At 52.9% G+C, this 19,997-nt stretch overlaps 1 protein-coding gene across 1 annotated transcript in view; it reads left to right on the plus strand.

The window, feature by feature from the left end:
- The window catches only part of EPAS1 (endothelial PAS domain protein 1), an 82,721-nt gene extending 63,714 nt beyond the window's left edge, over nucleotides 1-19,007 (plus strand). Inside the window, exons 7-16 of the mRNA XM_037066524.1 lie at nucleotides 2,527-2,633; nucleotides 8,400-8,547; nucleotides 9,188-9,402; nucleotides 10,532-10,722; nucleotides 11,234-11,344; nucleotides 12,975-13,465; nucleotides 14,424-14,550; nucleotides 14,805-14,922; nucleotides 15,219-15,392; nucleotides 17,023-19,007. Of these exons, the coding sequence (XP_036922419.1) occupies nucleotides 2,527-2,633; nucleotides 8,400-8,547; nucleotides 9,188-9,402; nucleotides 10,532-10,722; nucleotides 11,234-11,344; nucleotides 12,975-13,465; nucleotides 14,424-14,550; nucleotides 14,805-14,922; nucleotides 15,219-15,392; nucleotides 17,023-17,174 (1,834 nt within the window). The 3' untranslated portion in view covers nucleotides 17,175-19,007. The remainder of the gene's footprint in view (nucleotides 1-2,526; nucleotides 2,634-8,399; nucleotides 8,548-9,187; nucleotides 9,403-10,531; nucleotides 10,723-11,233; nucleotides 11,345-12,974; nucleotides 13,466-14,423; nucleotides 14,551-14,804; nucleotides 14,923-15,218; nucleotides 15,393-17,022) is intronic.
- Nucleotides 19,008-19,997: the final 990 nt, after the last annotated feature.

Raw genomic sequence — 19,997 nt, forward strand, 5'->3', positions numbered from 1 at the left:
GCCTACAGATGAAGGCCAATGGCCATCAGCTGTAAGTTGGGGTTTCCTGGCTTTGTGAAGTCGGACAACTTGAATGTTCTTCCATTGTGTTGGCAGTATGCGCATTTCCCAGTTTTTATAGTCTGTTTAAAGGAATGAAGAAGGAGACATTAAATATTTATTTTCGTTGATAAGACAAATGAAGGCTGCTATGGGGAAGATAGCTGGCTCCTCCGAAGTCCAGGTTCGTTTGTCCACTTCCAGAACGTGCCCATTGTGTGCCTTTGAATGGGTGGCACCTTCTGAGGCTAATCATGACAAACACTGGCTAAGAACATTTTAATTTGAAGATTCCAGCTGTGAAAGCAAACTGAACTTCTTTAGGGAGGAGAATCCAATCTTTCACAGAATAGCCCCCTTCCTGACCCGTCCGGGATAAGAAGCACTTCTCTGGCAAAACTGGGAGCCCGTACCTGGCCAGCCCACCGTCAGCAGGGCTGCAGTGCAGTTCTGATCCCCATGCCAAGCTGGAAAGGCCCCGGGCGTGACGGACAAGCTATCAGGTTGTGGAAAAGAAAGGACCAGCACTGTTCTACTGTCTCCTTGTTCCCCCTGAGTCTCCACCTCGGACAAGGTGCTGTTGGGCACCAGCCCTGGGTGTGGGGTGACAAGAAACATGTCCATTGCTGATGAGTTTGGAGACTCTCTGCTCAAGGCCAAGTGAGGGGACAGGTCCTCCTGGTCCAAGGCCAGCTCTGGCAGTGCTGGGACAGACTGGGCTCCGTCCACCAGTCAGCTACTCAAGTATTACCCACGTAGGAGAAGCCAAAGGAGAAAGCAGTCCCTGAGTTCAGGGGTTGACAGCCTAGGTAGGATGTGGAGAGACAAATACATAATCCTCTGTGACACTGTGTTTGCCTGTAAGGACTTCATGAGGTGACATTGGCAAAGGCTGGAGGAGTTGGAGAGGGCCCCAGGGAGACGGTGAGGCCCTGGGCTGACCCTGCGATAGTCAGAACATAAGGAAGGGTGAGGGGACGAGGGCGTCAAGGTTCTGCAGCAAGAACAAGTTCCCGGGGAATGGGAGACTGCGAGGAGAGGGGTCCACCAGGGCAGAGGGTACAAGACATGTTGAAGGTTAGTTGAAAATCAAATTGCATGGAAGCTGGAGACTAGACTCTGGGGAGACTTGGAAGCTTGGCAGAGTTTATCTACCCCTGATGTGGTTGGAAATAGGGAAGCTGTAGGTGCTTAAATAGGGGAGGGGGAGGATGGAGATGATATGTTACGATGATTTCTTCCGATAGATGTATGCAAACCCCTTCGGAGGGGGAGAGTAGGGACGTTGCTTCTGCTTCCCTCTCCTTGTGTTAACCTCCAACACAGACGGCAAATGACGGGGCCTTACCTAAAAGTCACGCTTTCTGAAGCAGAGCTTGGAACGATTACAACAGCATCACTTCTAACTTATGATTAATGAGACCACAAGCCCATTAGAAGAAACATGTGAAATAACAAAGATTATGAAAAAATAATATTTAGGTACCATGTGGGAATGTGGCTAATCTGGTGGTTCTTGGGCAGGGCTGGTTTATTTTGATGACTCCAGCACAGAATAAAGGGTCCCTGGACCATGAAGTGGTTCCTATGGTTCTCCATCTCTGCCTTTCGTCTACCCACATTCCATCAAAAAACAGACACCTTACAGGATGAAGCAAGACACATGCAGGAGAGCCAAACCCTATCACTTCAGAGCTGCAAGTTCATCACAGAACATAATAAGGAGGCACATTTCTATGACTATGATTTTATCTTTCTTCCTCTCAGTACCTCCTACTCTCCTTCCTTTCCTCAAAATAGAGAGGGACAAATAGAAGAACCCATGGAAGGCAGACCCCCATGTCCCCTGAGGTCACCAGGCAGAACCTGAGAAGCACCCAGAGGAGTGATGCTTTCAGCCCTGGAGGGGTTCTCCCTGCCCCAGGCTCTTCTTCAGTCCGTGGAAGAACACAGACAACGGTCATCTCCATGCTTCTCCCCACTTGCGGCCACGTCATTTTCACTTTTCATTTGAATTCCCTTCTACCAGATTAAGCCTGATCTAGTAGTCAGGAGGCCCTGGTTTTCATTCTGGCTCTGTCCTTAGACACACATGGACATCGGCAAATTGTTTGACTTCCCTGGGTCTCTACTCTCTCATCTGTAAAATCGGGGGCGTGGAGAGGGGCTGGTGAGATCCCTTGGTTGGCTGGTTGCTAGAGATCAGGCACATGTGTCCAGTAGGGCTGGGGGCAGAGAGCCGTGTTTCCTTCCTCCCCCAATGTGACTTCAGGAAGGGCAGAGGGGTGGAGGCTGGGCGGGTCCACAATGGCAGGTCGGCCACCATGTGGCTTTTGCCTGTGTGAATGGCGTGACCAGGAAGCCTGTGGTGTTTCCATCTGGACGTGTGCATTTGACTCACCTGCTGGATTTAGCTCCTCAAGCCCCTGTCCACATGTGTATGGTTTCTCATCCCTACATGCTTTTCTTTTTTTTTTTTTAATTCAGAATCACAGAACTGATTGGTTACCACCCAGAGGAACTACTTGGTCGCTCAGCCTATGAGTTCTACCATGCACTGGACTCAGAGAACATGACCAAAAGTCACCAGAACCGTAAGTCCCTGGAGTGTCCTGGGTGTCTCCCTTGCGCCTGTGGAATTTGGCCTTGGGTGGTGTGTGACAGTGAGACAGGAGAAGAGCCAGTCCCTTCCTTCACTGAGTCATTATCCCGTGGAGCTGAGAGACTCAGGATGATTAGAGAACCAAGGCTGCCACCAGCCTATATGACACTTTCACGAAAATTCGAAAAAGGCTTCTTCCTCCAGGGTGATACACCCACGGCCAGCCACACAGCTCTGGGAGTAGAAGATGGGCTGAATCTCAGCCCCCACATACCACCTCCACTGAGCACCCTGCAGAAGGGGTGAGCAGGCTGCACAGCCCCGTGGAGCAGCCCTGCAGGGGGCAACACGAGAGAGGTGATCACCTCGGGGTATGCGCTACAGAAGCAAGTACATTTGTTCAGAGAAAAGGAGGGCGGGGGCAGTTCAGCAAAGGAGAGGTAGGGCACCTGAGTTGGCCGCCTGGAAAGATAGGGGAGGATTAAACAGCAGGGAAGGTAGGAGGGCACAACCAGGACCGATGGTGCTCCAGGAGCTTGCCTGCTGGACAAGGGAGCTCAGTGGGAGAGGCTGTCTAGGCAACTCAGGGATGGCACGTGGAAACTGTGCTCGGCAGTTATGCGAGGATTCTAGAACAGGACTGTCCAATGCAACCTTCTGCAATGGAAATGTTCCATACCTTCCTATTTCATGTGCTGCCCGTGACGTCCTTGAAATATGTCTAGTGCAACTGAGGAGTTGATTCTTTTAATTTAATTTTAATTCAGTTTAAATAGCTACACTTGCCCTGGCTTGTGTGGCTCAATTGGCTGGAGCGTTGTCCCATACACCAAAAGGCCATGGGTTCAATCCCTCGTCAAGGTGTATATGGAAGGCAACCCATCAATGTTTTCTCTCTCTCTCTGAAATCAATAAACATAACCTCAAGTGAGGACTAAATAAATAAATAGCTACCCTTGGCTAGTGGCTACCATATTGCACAGGACAGAGTTCTGTTTCACTCCCTTGGTCCCATGCCCAGTTCAGGCTTCCCATCTGCAGGTGATCCAAGACCATTTTCTTAAGTCCATACAGCCCCACAAATGTGCAAGGGCTCTGGATTTACAACTCTATTCTTGGTCCACTGGGGACACAGGAATTGACAGGACTGATCCCTGCCCTAAGGGGTCTCGTTTCTGAGGGAAAAGGAGGGCTGGGGCTCCAAGGATGCCCGGCGACTCCCACCTTCAGCCATGGTTTCAAGCATAGTGTTAGCTACAGCACAGGCACTACATGAATGGTGAACCCAAAGGCATTAAAGGTATTTGAAAAAGAATCTTTCAAACTAAGTGCCCACAGTGGTGCAGACAGAGGGGCCAAGAGCCGAGTGTAGGAAGATTCCCAGTGGCCCCGCTGGTCTTGAGCTCCCAGGATCAGCTGGGGCTTGGAGTAGCAGTGAAGAAAACGGAAGTACAGCTATTTGTCCATCGTTCCTAACTCCATCCATCTGTCCCGAGGTTAGGACAGCTGAGTTCAGAGCAACTGACAGATCAGCAGCCCCATATGCAGTATCTGAGCGCAGTTAATCTGTTAAGAGAGTGAGGTCTTCTCTTTCTAATTGGCTTTCTCTGCTGCTTTTCCGAAGTTTCTGAGTTTAATCAGACAGCGAAAGGGGGCCCTTTATGGTGACTCAGAGACGTTTCTCACTATGCTCTCCAGCAAAAACAAACAAACAAGGGACCTGGACTCGGCTGCATTTATGGGCCCAGGGATGGGGGAGGGAGGTGGAGGTGACCGTGTGTGCCCGGCCCACGAGGACGGGTGCGATCCAGCCCAGGCCTTGAAGTTGCAGGACGTGGTTCCAGCCTTTGCTATGGGGTCCCCATGCTTCTCTGGTCTGCGGCTGTTCCTGTTCCCAAAGGCGTCTGAACTGGGACTCGGGGAACTAGGCTCTGGCCCAGCTGCCCCGCCAATTCCCTAAGGCCAGGCTTTCTGGGCCTTCCCTCCTATAGACGTAAAATAGCGGGGGGGAAGTCCGGCTTTTCTCCTCAGCCAAGGGTGAAGTCAAAGCATTCGACCAACAAAAAAGTTTCTGGGAATTCTCAGAGGACAGTATTATACAATGTCTTCTGGGAACTGCTGTCCAAGGGAACAGAAATGATGGCGTCTCCCTAGACATATAAGAAGGATTTTTTTTTTTTATCTTCTTCTTAGAAAAGCTTTGATTCATGAAAAAAGAGCTGGGATAAAAATTTGTCACAGTTTTCTGCTGACTCCAGGGAAAACACACGGTGTTTTATTATTGGGTGTGTGTGTGTAAGCATTAGGCACTCTTACAGGTAATTCCCAGCCCGAGTGGAAGTCACAGGCTCCCCTGTTCCCCTGGTGGAACCAGGTAAAGCTGCTCTGGGATCAGAGGCCTGGACCCCGCCAGCCAGCAAATCCAGCAACCGGAAATGTGCTTGGGTTGGAAATTGGGTTTGTGCTGGCTACAGCAAAACCCACCCCACCCCCACCATTGGGTATGTGCAAATGCAGTTGCACCACAGCCCCACACTCATGCCCTGAAATAGCTGGAGGCCAAGGTTTGAGGCCGGCTGACACACCAGCATCCGAATTTCCGCACGTATGTGTCTTAGCCTACGAACGTTTTCCATTGAAATCGCTGGGGAAGCTCAGCCCTCGAGCCAGATTCAGATAATTGAAAGCCATCATTTCCAAATGGATTGGTAATTTATACATTGTTACTCTCAGGCAGNGAAATGTGCTTGGGTTGGAAATTGGGTTTGTGCTGGCTACAGCAAAACCCACCCCACCCCCACCATTGGGTTTGTGCAAGTACAGTTGCACCACAGCCCCACACTCATGCCCTGAAATAGCTGGAGGCCAAGGTTTGAGGCCGGCTGACACACCAGCATCCGAATTTCCGCACGTATGTGTCTTAGTCTACGAACCTTTTCCATTGAAATCGCTGGGGAAGCTCAGCCCTGGAGCCAGATTCAGATAATTGAAAGCCATCATTTCCAAATGGATTGGTAATTTATACATTGTTACTCTCAGGCAGGAGGGGTTGGGGGGGGTGCTTTTCCTTTGTTGTGTGAGGACATTATGTGCTCTTAGGAAAACAAGATTAAAGGTCATAAAAAGCCTATCTACCAGGTAGCAGGCCCCTCACCCGGGCTGGCATTAATGAGCAGATGATTAGAAGGCAGGTGTAATTATATTCCACCGACAGAGCAGGCCCTCGCCTGCAATTGCTAGAAATACAGTTAAAACCTTTGCTCACTGCACTGTTTAATCAAGAACAAGAGCCCTGAATTTTGACTGCATTAAGAACCGTCTAAATAAGTTAACTCTAGCTGCTTGAAATTGTACAAGAATCATTTCACCGTAGCAGGGAGGGGCCTCAGCAGAGCAGATAAAGTGAAACCAGGGAGGACAGAAGTTGCTTCTTCCATGGAAGAGTCCATGAGAGTTCAGGACAGGGGCGACAGCAAGTTTAGTCTGCCTGTGGGCTGTGGCCCAGGGGAAGGAAGGAAGAGTGCACGAGACTGGGAGCGACGAGACAGTCCTCTAGTCCTAGGCGATGTCAAGCAGGTCACGATCCTTCTGGCCTTAAGTTTCTTTATGTTAAAAGGAAAGGATCTCTATCTCCCCTATAGCACAGGCTTTTTTGAAGAAGATTAGGATGACGCAGCCACCGTGGAAAATAATGTGGCTGCTTCTTATAACGTAAACATACACTGGCCATACGACCCAGCCATTACAGCCCTAGCTATGCCCATGAGAAATGAAAAGTACGTCCATACAAAGCATGGTGCACTGGTGTTTGTAGCAACTGTATTCATAATAACTAATCACTGAGAACAACTCAAACACCCGTTGACGGGTGAATGAATGAACTTACGGTACATCCATGCAATGGAGCCTTACTCAGCAATGAAAGGGACAAACCACAAATACCTGTAGCAGCGTGAGGAACCCGGGAAACATGCTGAGTGCAAAGAAGGCAGACGCAAAGAGCTTGTGCTCCTGTGTGACCCCCCTGCGTGCACATGGAAAAGGGGCGTTTCAATATTTAGTGACAGAAATCACATCAGGGGCTGCCTGGGACTGGCGTGAGAATGGGGATGGACTATCAAGAGGCACAAGGGTTTGGGAATGGGGTTGGTGTGATGGAAAAGTCACCATACCTTTCAGGGTGGTAATAGTCACAAGGGTGTCAAAAGTCATTGCACTTAACTGGGCGCATTTTTAAATTGAAGGCAAATTAAGCCTCACTCAAGCTGCCTTGAAACAAAAATGAGCGTAGAGAGTCATCTTGAATTTGGACTATAACCTTGTCTGCTGTTTCTACTGAGGGGGCCTGTGAACAAATCACTCAATAGTTCTGAGCCTCAGCTTCTCCAGATGTGAAACAGGAATAGCAATAGATGCCTCGTGGTGCTGTTGTGTCCAAAACGAGGTGCGGACAAGGCCCGTAACCCTTACTGACGCTGTATGTGCCAGGGGCTGTTGTACCCGGTTTATAGAAGTGAAGTCATCGTATGAGATAGTTTCAAACACTGCAAAGCACTGAACACGTGTAAGTTATGGTATTTCCTGTACCTTAGAGGTGCCTGCTAAATTTTTGAAGAGGATAATATCTGCCAAGAAAGACAAATGTAAAGGATGACGAGCAGCATTAGTACGAACCAGACTGCCTTTCTCAACCACACAAGGGTGGGGATGGGGAGGTGGCCACCAGCCTTGTGGGAGAATCCGGATATCCCCACACCAGCCCTTCCCCACATTGTCTACAGGGGTACCAGGGCCTGGGCGCTGTCCATGGTAGTGACTTTGGGGGAGATTCGCCAGTGACACTGAGCCCACACTCTCGTACCTGGTAAGGCAGATTTGGCCCTTAGTGCAAACAGCTGTGGTACACTGCATAGCTAATAATGATAATTATTTTTTAATCAGTGGTTATTTGGCAGGTGAGGACACCAATGCCAACACAGATCGCTTTCTCCCCAAAGTCCCTGGGCGAACACGATGTCTCCCCCTGCCAGCATGCCTCCTTCCCATTCTCTGTGATTTCTGAGGTGGAGTCTCTGAGTTGGGATTCTGAAGAGCGAATGCCCAAGGGGTCAAAGTAATGGGGCAGTTCAGAAAACTACCAGAAATTCTGACATGAGTAGATTTATTGATTCCTTTTTAATGGGAGCAGAGAGAGCATTCTGGACTGGGGAGGTGGTCATTCCAAGATGTGGGAGCCCTTCCCCAATGTCTTTTCATAGTAAACACAGATGTTAAATGAACATTTCGAGCAATCTTGAATTGGAAAGAAATCATAAACAGGCAGCCCAGCTAGGCAGCTGGGAAGACAAGGAGTGGGAAGGACTTAGGTTTTTGAAGAGGCTGAGTGTAGGCTGCTGGGGCCCCAGCCCCCTACCTCTGCCCTGGCTACGGGCCACAGAAGTTTGGTGGCAGGCCTGACATGACCTGGAACAATCAAGGATATCATTTTAAAACTTCCTTTACTCACAAGCTGAGTATTGCTGTCAGGTCTACTACAAAGGACTGCCCTGAGGCCAGGCTTTCTCGGCCTGCTCACAAGTGCCTGCCCCCAACCTGGGGTACCTGACAGAAGAGGCAGGTGCCCCTGTTATTGAACTGGGGTAGGGGAATGGGGAAAGTGAGGGCGCAGCCAGTCGGCGAGCGGACTTGTCACGGGACTGGCAGTGCCGCCCTCCTCTCTGGATGGCCCTGAACCCAGGCCCCCTTTCCCCTCCCGTAGTGTGCACCAAGGGTCAGGTGGTGAGTGGCCAGTACCGGATGCTGGCGAAGCACGGAGGCTACGTGTGGCTGGAGACGCAGGGGACGGTCATCTACAACCCTCGCAACCTGCAGCCCCAGTGCATCATGTGTGTGAACTACGTCCTGAGGTGAGTGTGTCAGGGCCAGTGGGGGCAGGGGGCCCGAGCCCCCCAGCCTGAGGATGGCAGGCCCAGGGGAAGCCCACCCTCCCCAAAGGATCTTCGCCAGCTCTTTGCAGTGCGGATCCTTACGACCCACAGGGCTGCCGTGGGTGTCTCGGGAGCAGACCCTCGGGATATCCCCTTTCCAGTGCTTTTTCTGTCCTTTCTGTCTTCCGGTGTCATTTCTCTAACCAATGAGGGGAGGCAGAACAAAGTCATCACTTAACGAGCACTTTTTGAATGGGAAAAACCACCCGTGTGATTTGAGAAAAGCAGACATAACACCCTCACTCTGTAGCATCTGGAAGGAAAGCTGAACAAAGTCATTGCCAGGGTGAAACAGACAAAACCCTTCAGACCCACGCACACCGTGCAGCATCTGATCATGAAACAGCGTCCCAGACAGGTTCCTTGTCCAAGTGCACTCCCGATGTTGCTCCCTTACCTTCAAACTTCTCTCTTTGTGGTTCTTTACAAAAATGACAACCCAGTGTCCATGCCCGTGTGTTTGGCTAAGAGGCTTGAGCATCAGGGTTGCCCTGTGCCTGGGGAGCGGAGGACTTGGCTAGAAAACATAAAGGTCTGAAGTGCTCTCTTGTCCCATCAGTGAGATTGAGAAGAATGACGTGGTGTTCTCCATGGACCAGACGGAATCCCTGTTCAAGCCGCACCTGACGGCCATGAACAGCATCTTTGACAACAGTGGCGAGATGGCCATTTCTGAGAAGAGCCACTTCCTGTACACCAAGCTGAAGGAGGAGCCCGAGGAGCTGGCCCAGCTGGCCCCCACTGCGGGAGATGCCATCATTTCTCTGGATTTCGGTGGGTGCTCCTCAGCAGAGCTGAGGGTCGTTGAACCTTCTTGGGGGGGGGGGAGGTTTCTACCATAACAGGCCCCCCTGACGACAGCCTGTCCTTAACTGGAGATGCCCCTGTTCCTTCCCTGAGTCTCGTTAATCATCTGTTAGCGGCCAGACTCTGTGCTGGGCGCAAAAGCACAACACACACACCTGCCAGGGGTGAGACAGCGCTGCTCCTGACCTCACGCAGCGCTGACCCTGGAGAGGTTGTAGAGGCTCCCTCCTGAGGAGTCGCAGCTGCAGCACAGGAGGAGGGGTAGGAGTCTGAGATGAGAGCGGAGGACAGCTAGAGACCCGCCCTGCGGCCGCTGGCACAGTTTCACAGTGAGGGCGGCTCTCCACCTGTACCTTGAAGGGCAGATCGATTTTTAGGCAGAGAGCCAGACTGAAGTAATGTTGGGAGAAAGAATTCCAGACACATGGGTGGAGAAAAGGTTCAGGCCCAGATTTAACTCCCACAGGAACTACTTCTTCAAATGTGTGCCAGTCCCTGTAAAGACGGGAGTCCTTACAGCCACACAGACAGCCTCCTGCTGCCATGCTGGAAGCACTTAATGTGTACCTGGGGGCCCCCTCCTCCCCTGTGTCCCTCTGTGTGACCCGCAGCCTTGCCATGGCTGTGGAAGGAACAGGTGCAGCTGCCGTGCCTGCCCTGGACTGTCTCAGCCCCTGTAGACATGTTCTTGAGAGGCCACATGAGACTAGCAACTTCAGAGGGCCATCCTGGGAAGAGAGGTTTTGCCGCTTCCCTGTTGTGCGGTAGCACGGAGGCCAACCACCAACTCACCTCTCCAACCTCCTCACCTACGTGCTGATCACTCTTCAAGGAATGGTGGCTCCAACTACATTGAGTCTCTGAAAATTAAATGCTCCAAGAGGGTGTCTTCTTGAAAGGGAGTCTGTACAGTGACTCAAGTGTCCCAGTTAAAGGGCCCTTTGTCCCAGCTAAGCCTCAGCGCATGGAGGGCCTAGCCCCAGGCATGATTTCCAGACCTTGTGGAGATTTCCCATGCATCCTTTGGGCCTTCTCTGCCCTGGGGGTGAGCCCAGTGGTGGCGGGTGTTAACCAAGCCAGACCCTTGTCTCCACAGGGAACCAGAACTTCGAGGAGTCGTCAGCCTATGGAGAGACCATCCTACCCCCCAGCCAGCCATGGGCTGAGGAGTTGAGGAGCCACGGTGCCCAGAGCGAGGCCGGGAGCCTGCCCGCCTTCACCATGCCCCAGGCAGCTGCGCCAGGTGGCTCCACCAGCCCCAGCGCCACCAACAGCAGCTGCTCCACGGTGAGCCCCCCCTGGAGTGAGGCCATGGAGAGGGTGGGCTCCTCCTTCTAGCTGCTGCCAGATGGCTGGACATCCTGGACAGAAATACTGCCCTCCTCCTACTCAACTTATCCCAGAGAGGGTGACACACACCTGCCAAGTGCTCAACCCAGCCCATCCCCATCCCCACCTAAATAAGTACCGTGAAGGCAGCGGCTGAGGTGCACCGTTCAGAGCCCCATCCCTGCTCCCTCCCAGCTCAGGGCATAGAGCTGTACAGTTCCCTGGGCCCTGCCAGCCACAGCCTTCGTCCCACTTGCTCCCCAAGACAGGCTCATTTTATAAGGAGACTGAAGTGCAGAGAGGTTGATGAATTGACCTAATACACACAGCTTGCAAGGAGTGGCACCTCTACCCCTAGTTGGAATAGAGTTGATCTGTGGGCCCAAGAATGTATTTTTTCTTCCACCTTGGACTTCGGGGAGACTAGTGTCATGCCCTTGACATTGACACTCTCCTTCCTGGTCTCCAGCCCAACAGCCCTGAAGACTATTACACATCTCTGAACGATGATCTGAAGATTGAAGTGATTGAGAAGCTCTTTGCCATGGACACAGAGGCAAAGGACCAATGCAGCCCCCAGGTAGGCGGCCATGAAGGAGATTGACATGGCCATGCCCTCCAGCTGCTGCTGGTGAAGGCCCACATCTGGTCTTGTAGCCTCACCTCTTTGTGGCAGAGACCAGGGGAGGTGCTTGGCCAAAGCCATGGCCCCTAACTGGGTGAGGGTACGGGGAAGTCAAGCCAGTGCAGAACCTTCTCCTGCTTCCGCCTTTTGCTTTATCAGTGCCAAACCTAGCTCCTCCACTTTTAACTCTCACCTTGTTTTCCTCCTACTGACTCAGACAGCTTTCTCAGTGCCCATGAAAACCAACACTGCTACTGAACTTTACTTAAAGGAAGCCCAACATTTATTTAAAAAGGACATCCAGAAATATAAGATACTTATAAGCATAGGAAACAATTACTCCCTCCTCCACAAACTTAATCATCATAGGAGTCTTTGAAACACTATTTTACTTCAGGTGCATTTAAAATTGGCGTCTGATTCATAAATTTTCATTTACCTGTCACATTTCACGAAAGCATTGGTTACGTAAGGCCAAATACTCTTGCAGAAGCTGCATAAGCAGGCCTGAGGTGGGTAGATGGGTGCACGTTTCACAAAACCCAAAGGAAAGTCATCCATTCCTGTTTGTCTTAGCCTGGGTCATTCATTCAGAGTCCTGCCCTGCTCCACCGCTTGTCCAGTCTCGTTATGCTGCCTGGCCCGAGTCCGAGCTCTTCTGTCCAACGCTCCCTGCGCCGGCCCTCCCTTCTCTCCCCTCTGAACTCCACTAGGATTTACTTAGCATCTGATCATAACAGTCTGCTCTGTCTTTAACCATTCGTTTCACTGTAATTGTTAACACCTTAAGCACATTCCCCTGCTCCTACTCCTGGGAGAGTGTCATTCTTGGAAGGAGGAAACTCGACTCTGTGTCTGCTTGGGGTGTTCCCTGTGGTGCCCATGGTGACCCTGGAGTCTGAGGGGCCATCTCTGAGGACTTGCTGACTGGGGGAAGACCACGCCTGGGGCCTTGGTCTCTGAGCAGTCTCGGCCCTGGCGTTAGCCTTGTGTCCAGGCCTGTGCCGAGGCCCATGAGAAGGGGAGGACAACAGTGCCCTCAGCTCTCCAGGAGCCACTGTGTGCAGCACAGGCCTGAGTGTCCCCTGAGAACAGCCACTGTGGGCCAGAGGAGGCAGGGATGGCTTTCTAGAAGGAGCTTGCCCGGGCCTCTTGAGAGAAGGTGGGGTTTGGGGTTGATGAATTGACCTAACACACACAGCTTACAAGGAGCTTACTACCACTAGTTGGAATAGAGTTGATCTGTGAGACTAAGGGTGTATTTTTCCATTGGGGCTGGGGCAGAGTGGAGAGAAGAGAGCATTTGGGTGGGGCAGGTGCGTGACACCAGCGTGGTGTGTGGAGGGATGTCCACGTGCAGACGTGTGGCACAGGCTGAAGAGGGACAAACTGCACAGAAAGGCTAGAGGAGGAGTCTGAGTGTCCTGGTGGGCCACGGGGAGCCATCAAAGGTGTCAGAGCAGGGGCGCCCCTGTTGACCTGTGTCCAGGATGACAGACTCTAGCAGGGAGGGATGAGGGACCGAGATGGAATATTGTGGGGGGCAGTGCCAGCTGCTGAGCACCTTTGCCCTGTGTCTCCTCAGGTGGATTTCAGTGAGCTGGACTTGGAGACGCTGGCACCCTACATCCCCATGGATGGGGAAGACTTCCAGCTGAGTCCCATCTGCCCGGAGGAGAAGCTCCTCCCTGAGAACCCACAGCTCCTCCCCCAGCAGTGCTTCAACACCATGACCAGCATCTTCCAGCCGCTGGCCCCCATGGCTCCTCACAGCCCCTACCTCCTGGACAAGTACCAGCAGCCACTGGAGAGCAAAAAGATACAGCCTGAGCACCAGCCCTTGTCCTCCATCTTTTATGATGGCGGGAACAAGGTGTCCCTGCCACCGTGCTGCGGCCAGGCCAGCACTCCTCTCTCTTCTTTGGGGGGCAGATTCAACACGCAGTGGCCCCCTGACCCACCATTACACTTCAAGCCTGCGAAGTGGCCTGTCGAAGATCAGCGCACTGAGGCCCTGGGGACGTCGCCATTGGGGGCCCCTGTCACCTCGCCTCATCTCTCCATGTTCAAGAAGAGGTATGTGGCAGTGGCCCCGCGCCGCTTCGGCCAAGGCTGTGCTGAAAAGGGAGGGAACAGATGGGCACCCACAGCGGGGAGACCTGGGGCCTGGAAAGGCCCACTGCCCCAGCACCAATGCCTGCTGTACAGTGGCTGAGCCTCCAGTTAGCCCTCCCCGGAAATCCAAGAGCCTAGGCTGTAGGGCATCACCCCGAGGCCTGGGAGGCCTCTCACAGGGATGTATTTACCAGGGCTGGAGGGGGCCCAGAGGAGACGGGGGACAGGAAAAGGGAGAGAATTTGGCTGTCAAAGCCTTGAACACCAATGTCTCTCATTGACGCACCCCACAGAGTACCTCTTATTAGAGTTCATTACCAAAGCCACAGAACACAGTGACCTGAGTGATGATTGTCTCAGTTCCCTCTTGGAACCCTGGTGGAGAAAAGTGAAAAGATGCCCCTGCCTCTCCACACCCAGCATTCCCTCCTCGGTCCTGCCTTCCCTGGCTCCTTCAAATCCCCAACTAGCCCCATGTCCACCAGCTGGGCGCTCACTGGGCTAAGGCCAATGGTTGGCATATGACCTCCAGCCCCCAGGGCACATTGGTCATGCTGCCCTGGTGCCCTCGACAGAGCAGCGCTCAGTGGGAGCAGCTTGGGCAGGACGAGAGAAGGTGGAGAGACCCTCCTAAAGACTGATGGCAGCTGGTCAGGCGGGCAGATGTGGAGGGGCGCACAGGTGACAGGGACCATTAGCATCTCACCAGGTAGAGGAAACTGAGGAAGGGCAGCAGAGCCACCGCCCAGGCCCTGGGGCCCACACCCTTCCTCTGGGTGTGGGTCTGCCCTATGGGCCTTAGAGCCGCCACAGTCCTGTTAGTTCAGGGAGGGCTCTCCGAAGGCCCTGAGTTCAGGAGAGGGCACTGGGTGGCACGGGGCTCCAGACCCCCTCACAGCCACTCTCTTGGGCTTGGCAGGTCTGCGAAGGGCTTTGGGCCTCAGGGCCCGGACGTGATGAGCCCGGCCATGGTCGCCCTCTCCAACAAGCTGAAGCTGAAGCGACAGCTGGAATACGAGGAGCAAGCCTTCCAAGACATGAGTGGGGTGAGCCATCCCCGGACTGGGGTCACCTTGGGTTCCCTCCACGGCCCTTGGGGAAGGCTGGGCAGGGAATTGGGGCTGGGAGCTCTCACACAGGGAGCCTCGGCGTGCCAGCCAGGGCAGCAGGGAGGGCTAGGGATGTGGCCTTTCAGAGAGAGGGGTGCCCACCTTATTCTGGGCATCGCTGCCCTGAGCCCACCCCACCCCTGACTCAGTTTAAGGACTTGGTTCTCTGGCCCTCTCCCCTCTACATCCAGGGGGACCCTCCAGGCAGTAGCCCTTCACATCTGAGGTGGAAAAGGATGAAGATTCTCAGGGGCTGTGGAAACTGCCCTTCAGTGCCTGACAAGCAGCTGAACGCCAGCCTCCCCAGTGGTGAGCCGAAGGCCACAGTTGGGTGGTGGTGTTTGCTGGCAGAAGGGCTGGGGGCTCAGGGGCCCATCCTGGTTCTTCCACTCACCCATCACCTGCCTTGCCACCCCACCTTCCACACATCCAACTTCGCCTCTCCAGTCTGGCCCCAGTGACTCAGAAATCTCTGGGCTTCAAGGTGGGGGGTTGGCTCTAATTCTGGTGACTCTGTTGAAGGAAAGGAGGATGTGGGGTCTTCGCAGCCTCTCCCCCAGCCTCCAGGTCAGCACTGCCCTCACTCTCCGACATTGCTCTTTCAGATGAGTTCACCCAAAATCCCATGAGGGGCTCCAGTCAGCCTCTGAGACACCTGCCACCACCACAGCCCCCGGCTGCCATGAGCCCCAGGGAGAGCGCCAAGAGCAGGTTCCCCCCGCAGTGCTGCGCCTTTCAGTACCAAGACTACAGCCTGCCGTCGGCTCACAAGGCTGCAGGTGGGTGCAATCGGGGGCTGAGGCCTCCCTGCCAGGGTCCAATATATGTGTGGGGGCGGGGGGGGGGGGGCGGGTGGCAAGGGCCCAGAGATGGGCTTCACAAAGCACAGGTCCCAGCTCAGTGTGAGGGGGACTTGCTGCCGTGAAAGGCTGCCACCTTGAGAGGGGTGAGCCCTCCTTCCCAGAAGTGATGCAGCAGGAGCTGGAAGGCCATCTGTCTACCGGGTTTGGAAGGAACCTTCCAACCATCAGCTGACATCCAAGGCTCTTTCCGTCCAAAGAGTTCTCAAGCCTGTGTCTTCACTCAGCTGTCTGTGTCACCAAATTTCCTTTTCCCGCTGACCTACCGGGGCACCACCAGAGTTCAGGTGGGAGCTGAGCTGAGGACATGCCTGGAGCACATGCTGCTGGCGGGGGCGGCCTGGACAGCTGTGGGCGGGTGGCCCTGCTGGGCTTCCTGGACAGTCAGTCACCTGATGCCTGCCTTGGGCCTCATTAGTCTGTTACCATCTTGCAAAATACAGATGTTGTCACAGAAAGCGCACTACTTAGCATAAACAAGTTTGAGGCTATGGGGGAACATACCAGACCCCTGACCCAAAAGAGGGCGTTTCCTCAGCAATGTGGCCTGGGGCAAATTGCTGCTCCAGCTTCAGAATGCAGGAGGGCCAGCCCAGGGCTTCAATTCCAGCCCTTCTCTCAACCAGCTGGAGGGCAGAGCAAGCCACGCCTTCAAATGAGAGGAATGCATTCCAAGTGTTGGTGCTGGTACAGTTTGTAATAATCAGCACCATTGTTCCTGTGGTGAGCGAGCGCACACTTTCCCTCGAACCTTAGAAATTGGGGGGACTTATTTCTGACAGCATGTAAAAGCGGGGATCAGAAAGGGATAGTGAGCAAGTATCCATTGCGATTGTGGGGGCTTCAGAGACGCAGGAGACTGGCCCTGGTCACAGGGGCTGAGGCCCAGCGGGGGAGGCAGGCACAGACAGGGGGGAGGGGCCCTGCACATACGCCACCAAGGGAAGGGACAATGGAACCTCGCATACAGGGACCCAATGAAGGGCCTTCACGCCCTCTGGGTACCTGGGCCTGCCTTCCAAGGAGGTGGGGTTTGAGTGCTCCGAGATCCCCCTTCGCCCCTCCCTGCAATGCGTGTGTACGTGTGCAAGAGTATGTGCGCACAGTGCACATGCCCGTAGATGAGTGCTGTGTATGCAAAAAGCAACTGGCTTGGAATTCCCTCCCTCCATTTGGCCCTGTGCCCCCCGCTGCCAGTGCACAGTGGCCACAGGCTCTTACATCTCCTCCTTCAGGGCCAAGAAGCCTTCGTGAAGGCTCCCTCCACACAACACCCCCCCAAAACATCCTCTTGCTGCTGTCCGCACCACACACACTCTCTTCCTTGGGGTTCAGCACCCCACGTAGTGGGCTGGGTCCCCCTCTGAGCACAGAGTTAGGTCACGCAGGTAGGACGCCCCACCCACCCATACCCCCGAAGCATGAAACCTGGAAATGGCTCTTGCTCCCTGCATTGTGCCCTTCTCGTCCCCAATAGCCTCTTATGGAATAGAGCCTTTTCCGAATGTTTGATTTAGTTTTTAAAATGCAGCACTGACCATTCTTTCAGGTGTGGCAAGCCGGCTGCTCGGGCCCTCATTTGAGCCCTACCTGCTGCCTGAACTGACCAGATATGACTGTGAGGTGAACGTCCCTGTTCCAGGAAGCTCCACGCTCCTGCAAGGAGGGGAACTTCTCAGAGCCCTGGACCAGGCCACTTGAACTAGAGCCTCCCACAGGGCAGGCCCCCCCGCACGCCGTCCTGCCAGCATCACTCTCTGCGCCTGTTTTTGCAGCTAGGTATTTCTAACACAACACTTTTTACAAGATGCTCCTCTTACCTGGCAAACTTGCCCAGGTTACCAAGTATGGCCTTTTTCTGCAGATGCTCACTTTATTATCTATATTTTTAGAATACACAATTGTCTGACCTGTGTTGTATTCTGTCAGTGAAAATATTCTTAAATTTTGTAAGATTTCCCTCCCCAACTTCAATCACTTCTAATTTATATGACCCATCAGCCTCTCTCCGTCACACACTCGCACAGTACTCACGCTAACAAGTCTGGGGGGTGTGTGTGCCGCTGTAGGCGAAGCTTCGCTCCATTTAACTAAAAAGATGCTGTTGTTGTTGCCAAAGAGAAACAAAATAATTTTGCTTTCAAGCTTGATTTGCAGCCTCGCGGTCCTTCTTCCTCGAAAACTAATCACCACACTGTAAATTTCAGTCTTTTACGCCAACTCTTCACTCTAATTTTCATGACTTTTGGGGAAAAAAGAAATGTGAAGGGCGAACTCCAGTGCAAGTGGTTATCTGTGAAAGTTGCCGTGTGGCTTTCCTAAACTGTTTGGTGTTCCCCCCCCCTTTGGTGGATTATTTTTTAATTATTATTATTCAAAACCATAACTGAGTTTTTTAAAAGTTTATACCTGGGTTAAGTGTGTATCATATATATGGGTACTTTGTAATATCTGAAGACTTAGAAACGGAAATGCAATCCTGCTCACACAATCACTTTAAGATTTTTTTAAGTTGTTCATTTTCCTTTTCCTGCTGACACTGCGCAATTCCTCTCGGGTGGCTTTTGCTTTTGGGGTGTGCCATAGCGTGACAAACAATCCAAGAAGCAGAATCACTAGGTGGGAATGCTGTGGGCTGTCCTCTCCTCGCGTTCTGTGTGCATTGTGTATGTATGTATATATTATTATTGCTACCGGGGGTGGGGTCTGAGGGTGAGTCACGAGCTAGGGGCGGGGCACATCGAAGGGAGAGGAAGCGCTTTAGTTTCCCTTAAGGTTGTGTTGCCAGCCCTGCAAGTGCGCGGAGCTATGGGACTCTCACATGGCACGTTTGGGTATTTCCAGAACTACCGTGAGATGGCTTAGGTGGAAATTCATGAAAGTAAGCAAGGATTCGGAAACGGTGCAGTGACACAGTCCATGTCTCCCCAGCTTACCACCTGGGGGTGCATGGAGCCGAACTGACATAGGGTGCAGAAAGGGGGGGCAGCTGACCTGACCGGCCCCATCCCGCTGCCCCCTCCTCATGTTGCCCTGCAAGACCTAGGTGCAGTGCCCCTCGCTGGCAAGCAGCAGGCAGACCGTGGGGACCGCCCCAGCCTCAGGCCCTCCCCCAGATCTGCCTGTCACTTGAAGTGACTTGTATAGGTAGGAAGCACTGGAAACGGAGTGTTCTCAGAGCACTTTAACTCACTGGGTAAGAGGGATGATACCTTCAGTTCTTAAACACCAGTCATATGGAACTTATCTGTCATGGGTACAATGAAGAAGTTTCTAGCAACACACACCTGAAGTGCAACAGTGTCAACAAGCCTGGATGCACTCTGCTAAAAACAAAATGTACATTTCAGAAAACTCTAAGTTACATGAGGAAACTTACCTATTCCCTGTGCAGCACAGGGAATAAGCAGCACAGCTTTGTCCCCCGCACGGCGACAGGGCTTCGAAGGGTTGGTGCCATGACAATGCTGGCGTTGAGTCCTGTGTGCGCTGCCTCAACTTCAGGGGCGTTTTACCCTTGCAGTTTTACTAAAACACTCTGAAAAAATATTCCGAGCTTCAATATTAACTTTATCTGTCAACGTAACGAATTCATGTACATTGTTCTTTTGTCGAATTCCTACTGACATTATTGCTATATGGGAGCTTAACTTTATAAGGAAATGTATTTTGACACTGATATCTTATTAAAGTATTCTGATCCTACCACTGCTGGTGGCGCTTGTTTCCTGTGGACTTATTGTGGGCTGCGCTGGCATAAAGCAAAGCATTTATTCACTCATCAAACACAGACACTGGCACGGGTCTTTGTGAGACAGCTGAGGCTGAAGGACAGGAAGAAGGGGAAAGGGAGAAAGCCTAACGTTAATACCTGGCACCCGCCTGTCACCAGAAGCCAGGTTACATCGTCCCTCTTCCTATGTGCCACAGGGCCCTTTCTGTACCCAGCGGGGGCCCAAGGGAAAAAGTCACGGTCCCTGCTTCCAGAAAGTCACAGGAGGCAGTGAGAGCCATAAGGGCCTGTGTGTGACACCCCGCACTTAGCAATGACGGGAAAGCCTGCACCTGGCAGGCACAAAGGACTTCACTCTGGAGGTGGCAGGGCTCGAGTGGGGACTTCCCGGGTAGGAGGTGAGAGGGAAGGACAAAGAGAAAAGAAACCTCAACCAGGAAGAGCACAGTGAAAGCCCCAAATTGGACGTGGACGTGATGGGTTCCCTGATTCAAATTTGCCTTTGCAAGTCATGACCTGCTCATGACCCGGCAGCTTATCTCCATTGCGTGATTGGGGGTGGGAGCAGAGGGGGGCGCCTGGGGCAGACCCGGCAGCTGCCTCCCGAACACTCATCACACACTTCGTTCACCTAACAGTTCGGTCCACACGGCCAGGCCCCCCTTACCTTCTTAGCTCTCTTGATCCTCAAGCTGAGCAATCCTGGGAGCACCCAATTCACAGAAGAAACAGCCAAATTAAGTAGCTTCCCCAAGCCACACCCTCTGGAAGAGAGAAACAGAAGCCCAGTC

Source organism: Sturnira hondurensis, unplaced genomic scaffold, assembly GCF_014824575.4.
Source record: "Sturnira hondurensis isolate 20B ecotype Veracruz unplaced genomic scaffold, ASM1482457v3 Scaffold0016663, whole genome shotgun sequence".
In the NCBI taxonomy this organism is placed as follows: Eukaryota; Metazoa; Chordata; class Mammalia; order Chiroptera; family Phyllostomidae; genus Sturnira; species Sturnira hondurensis.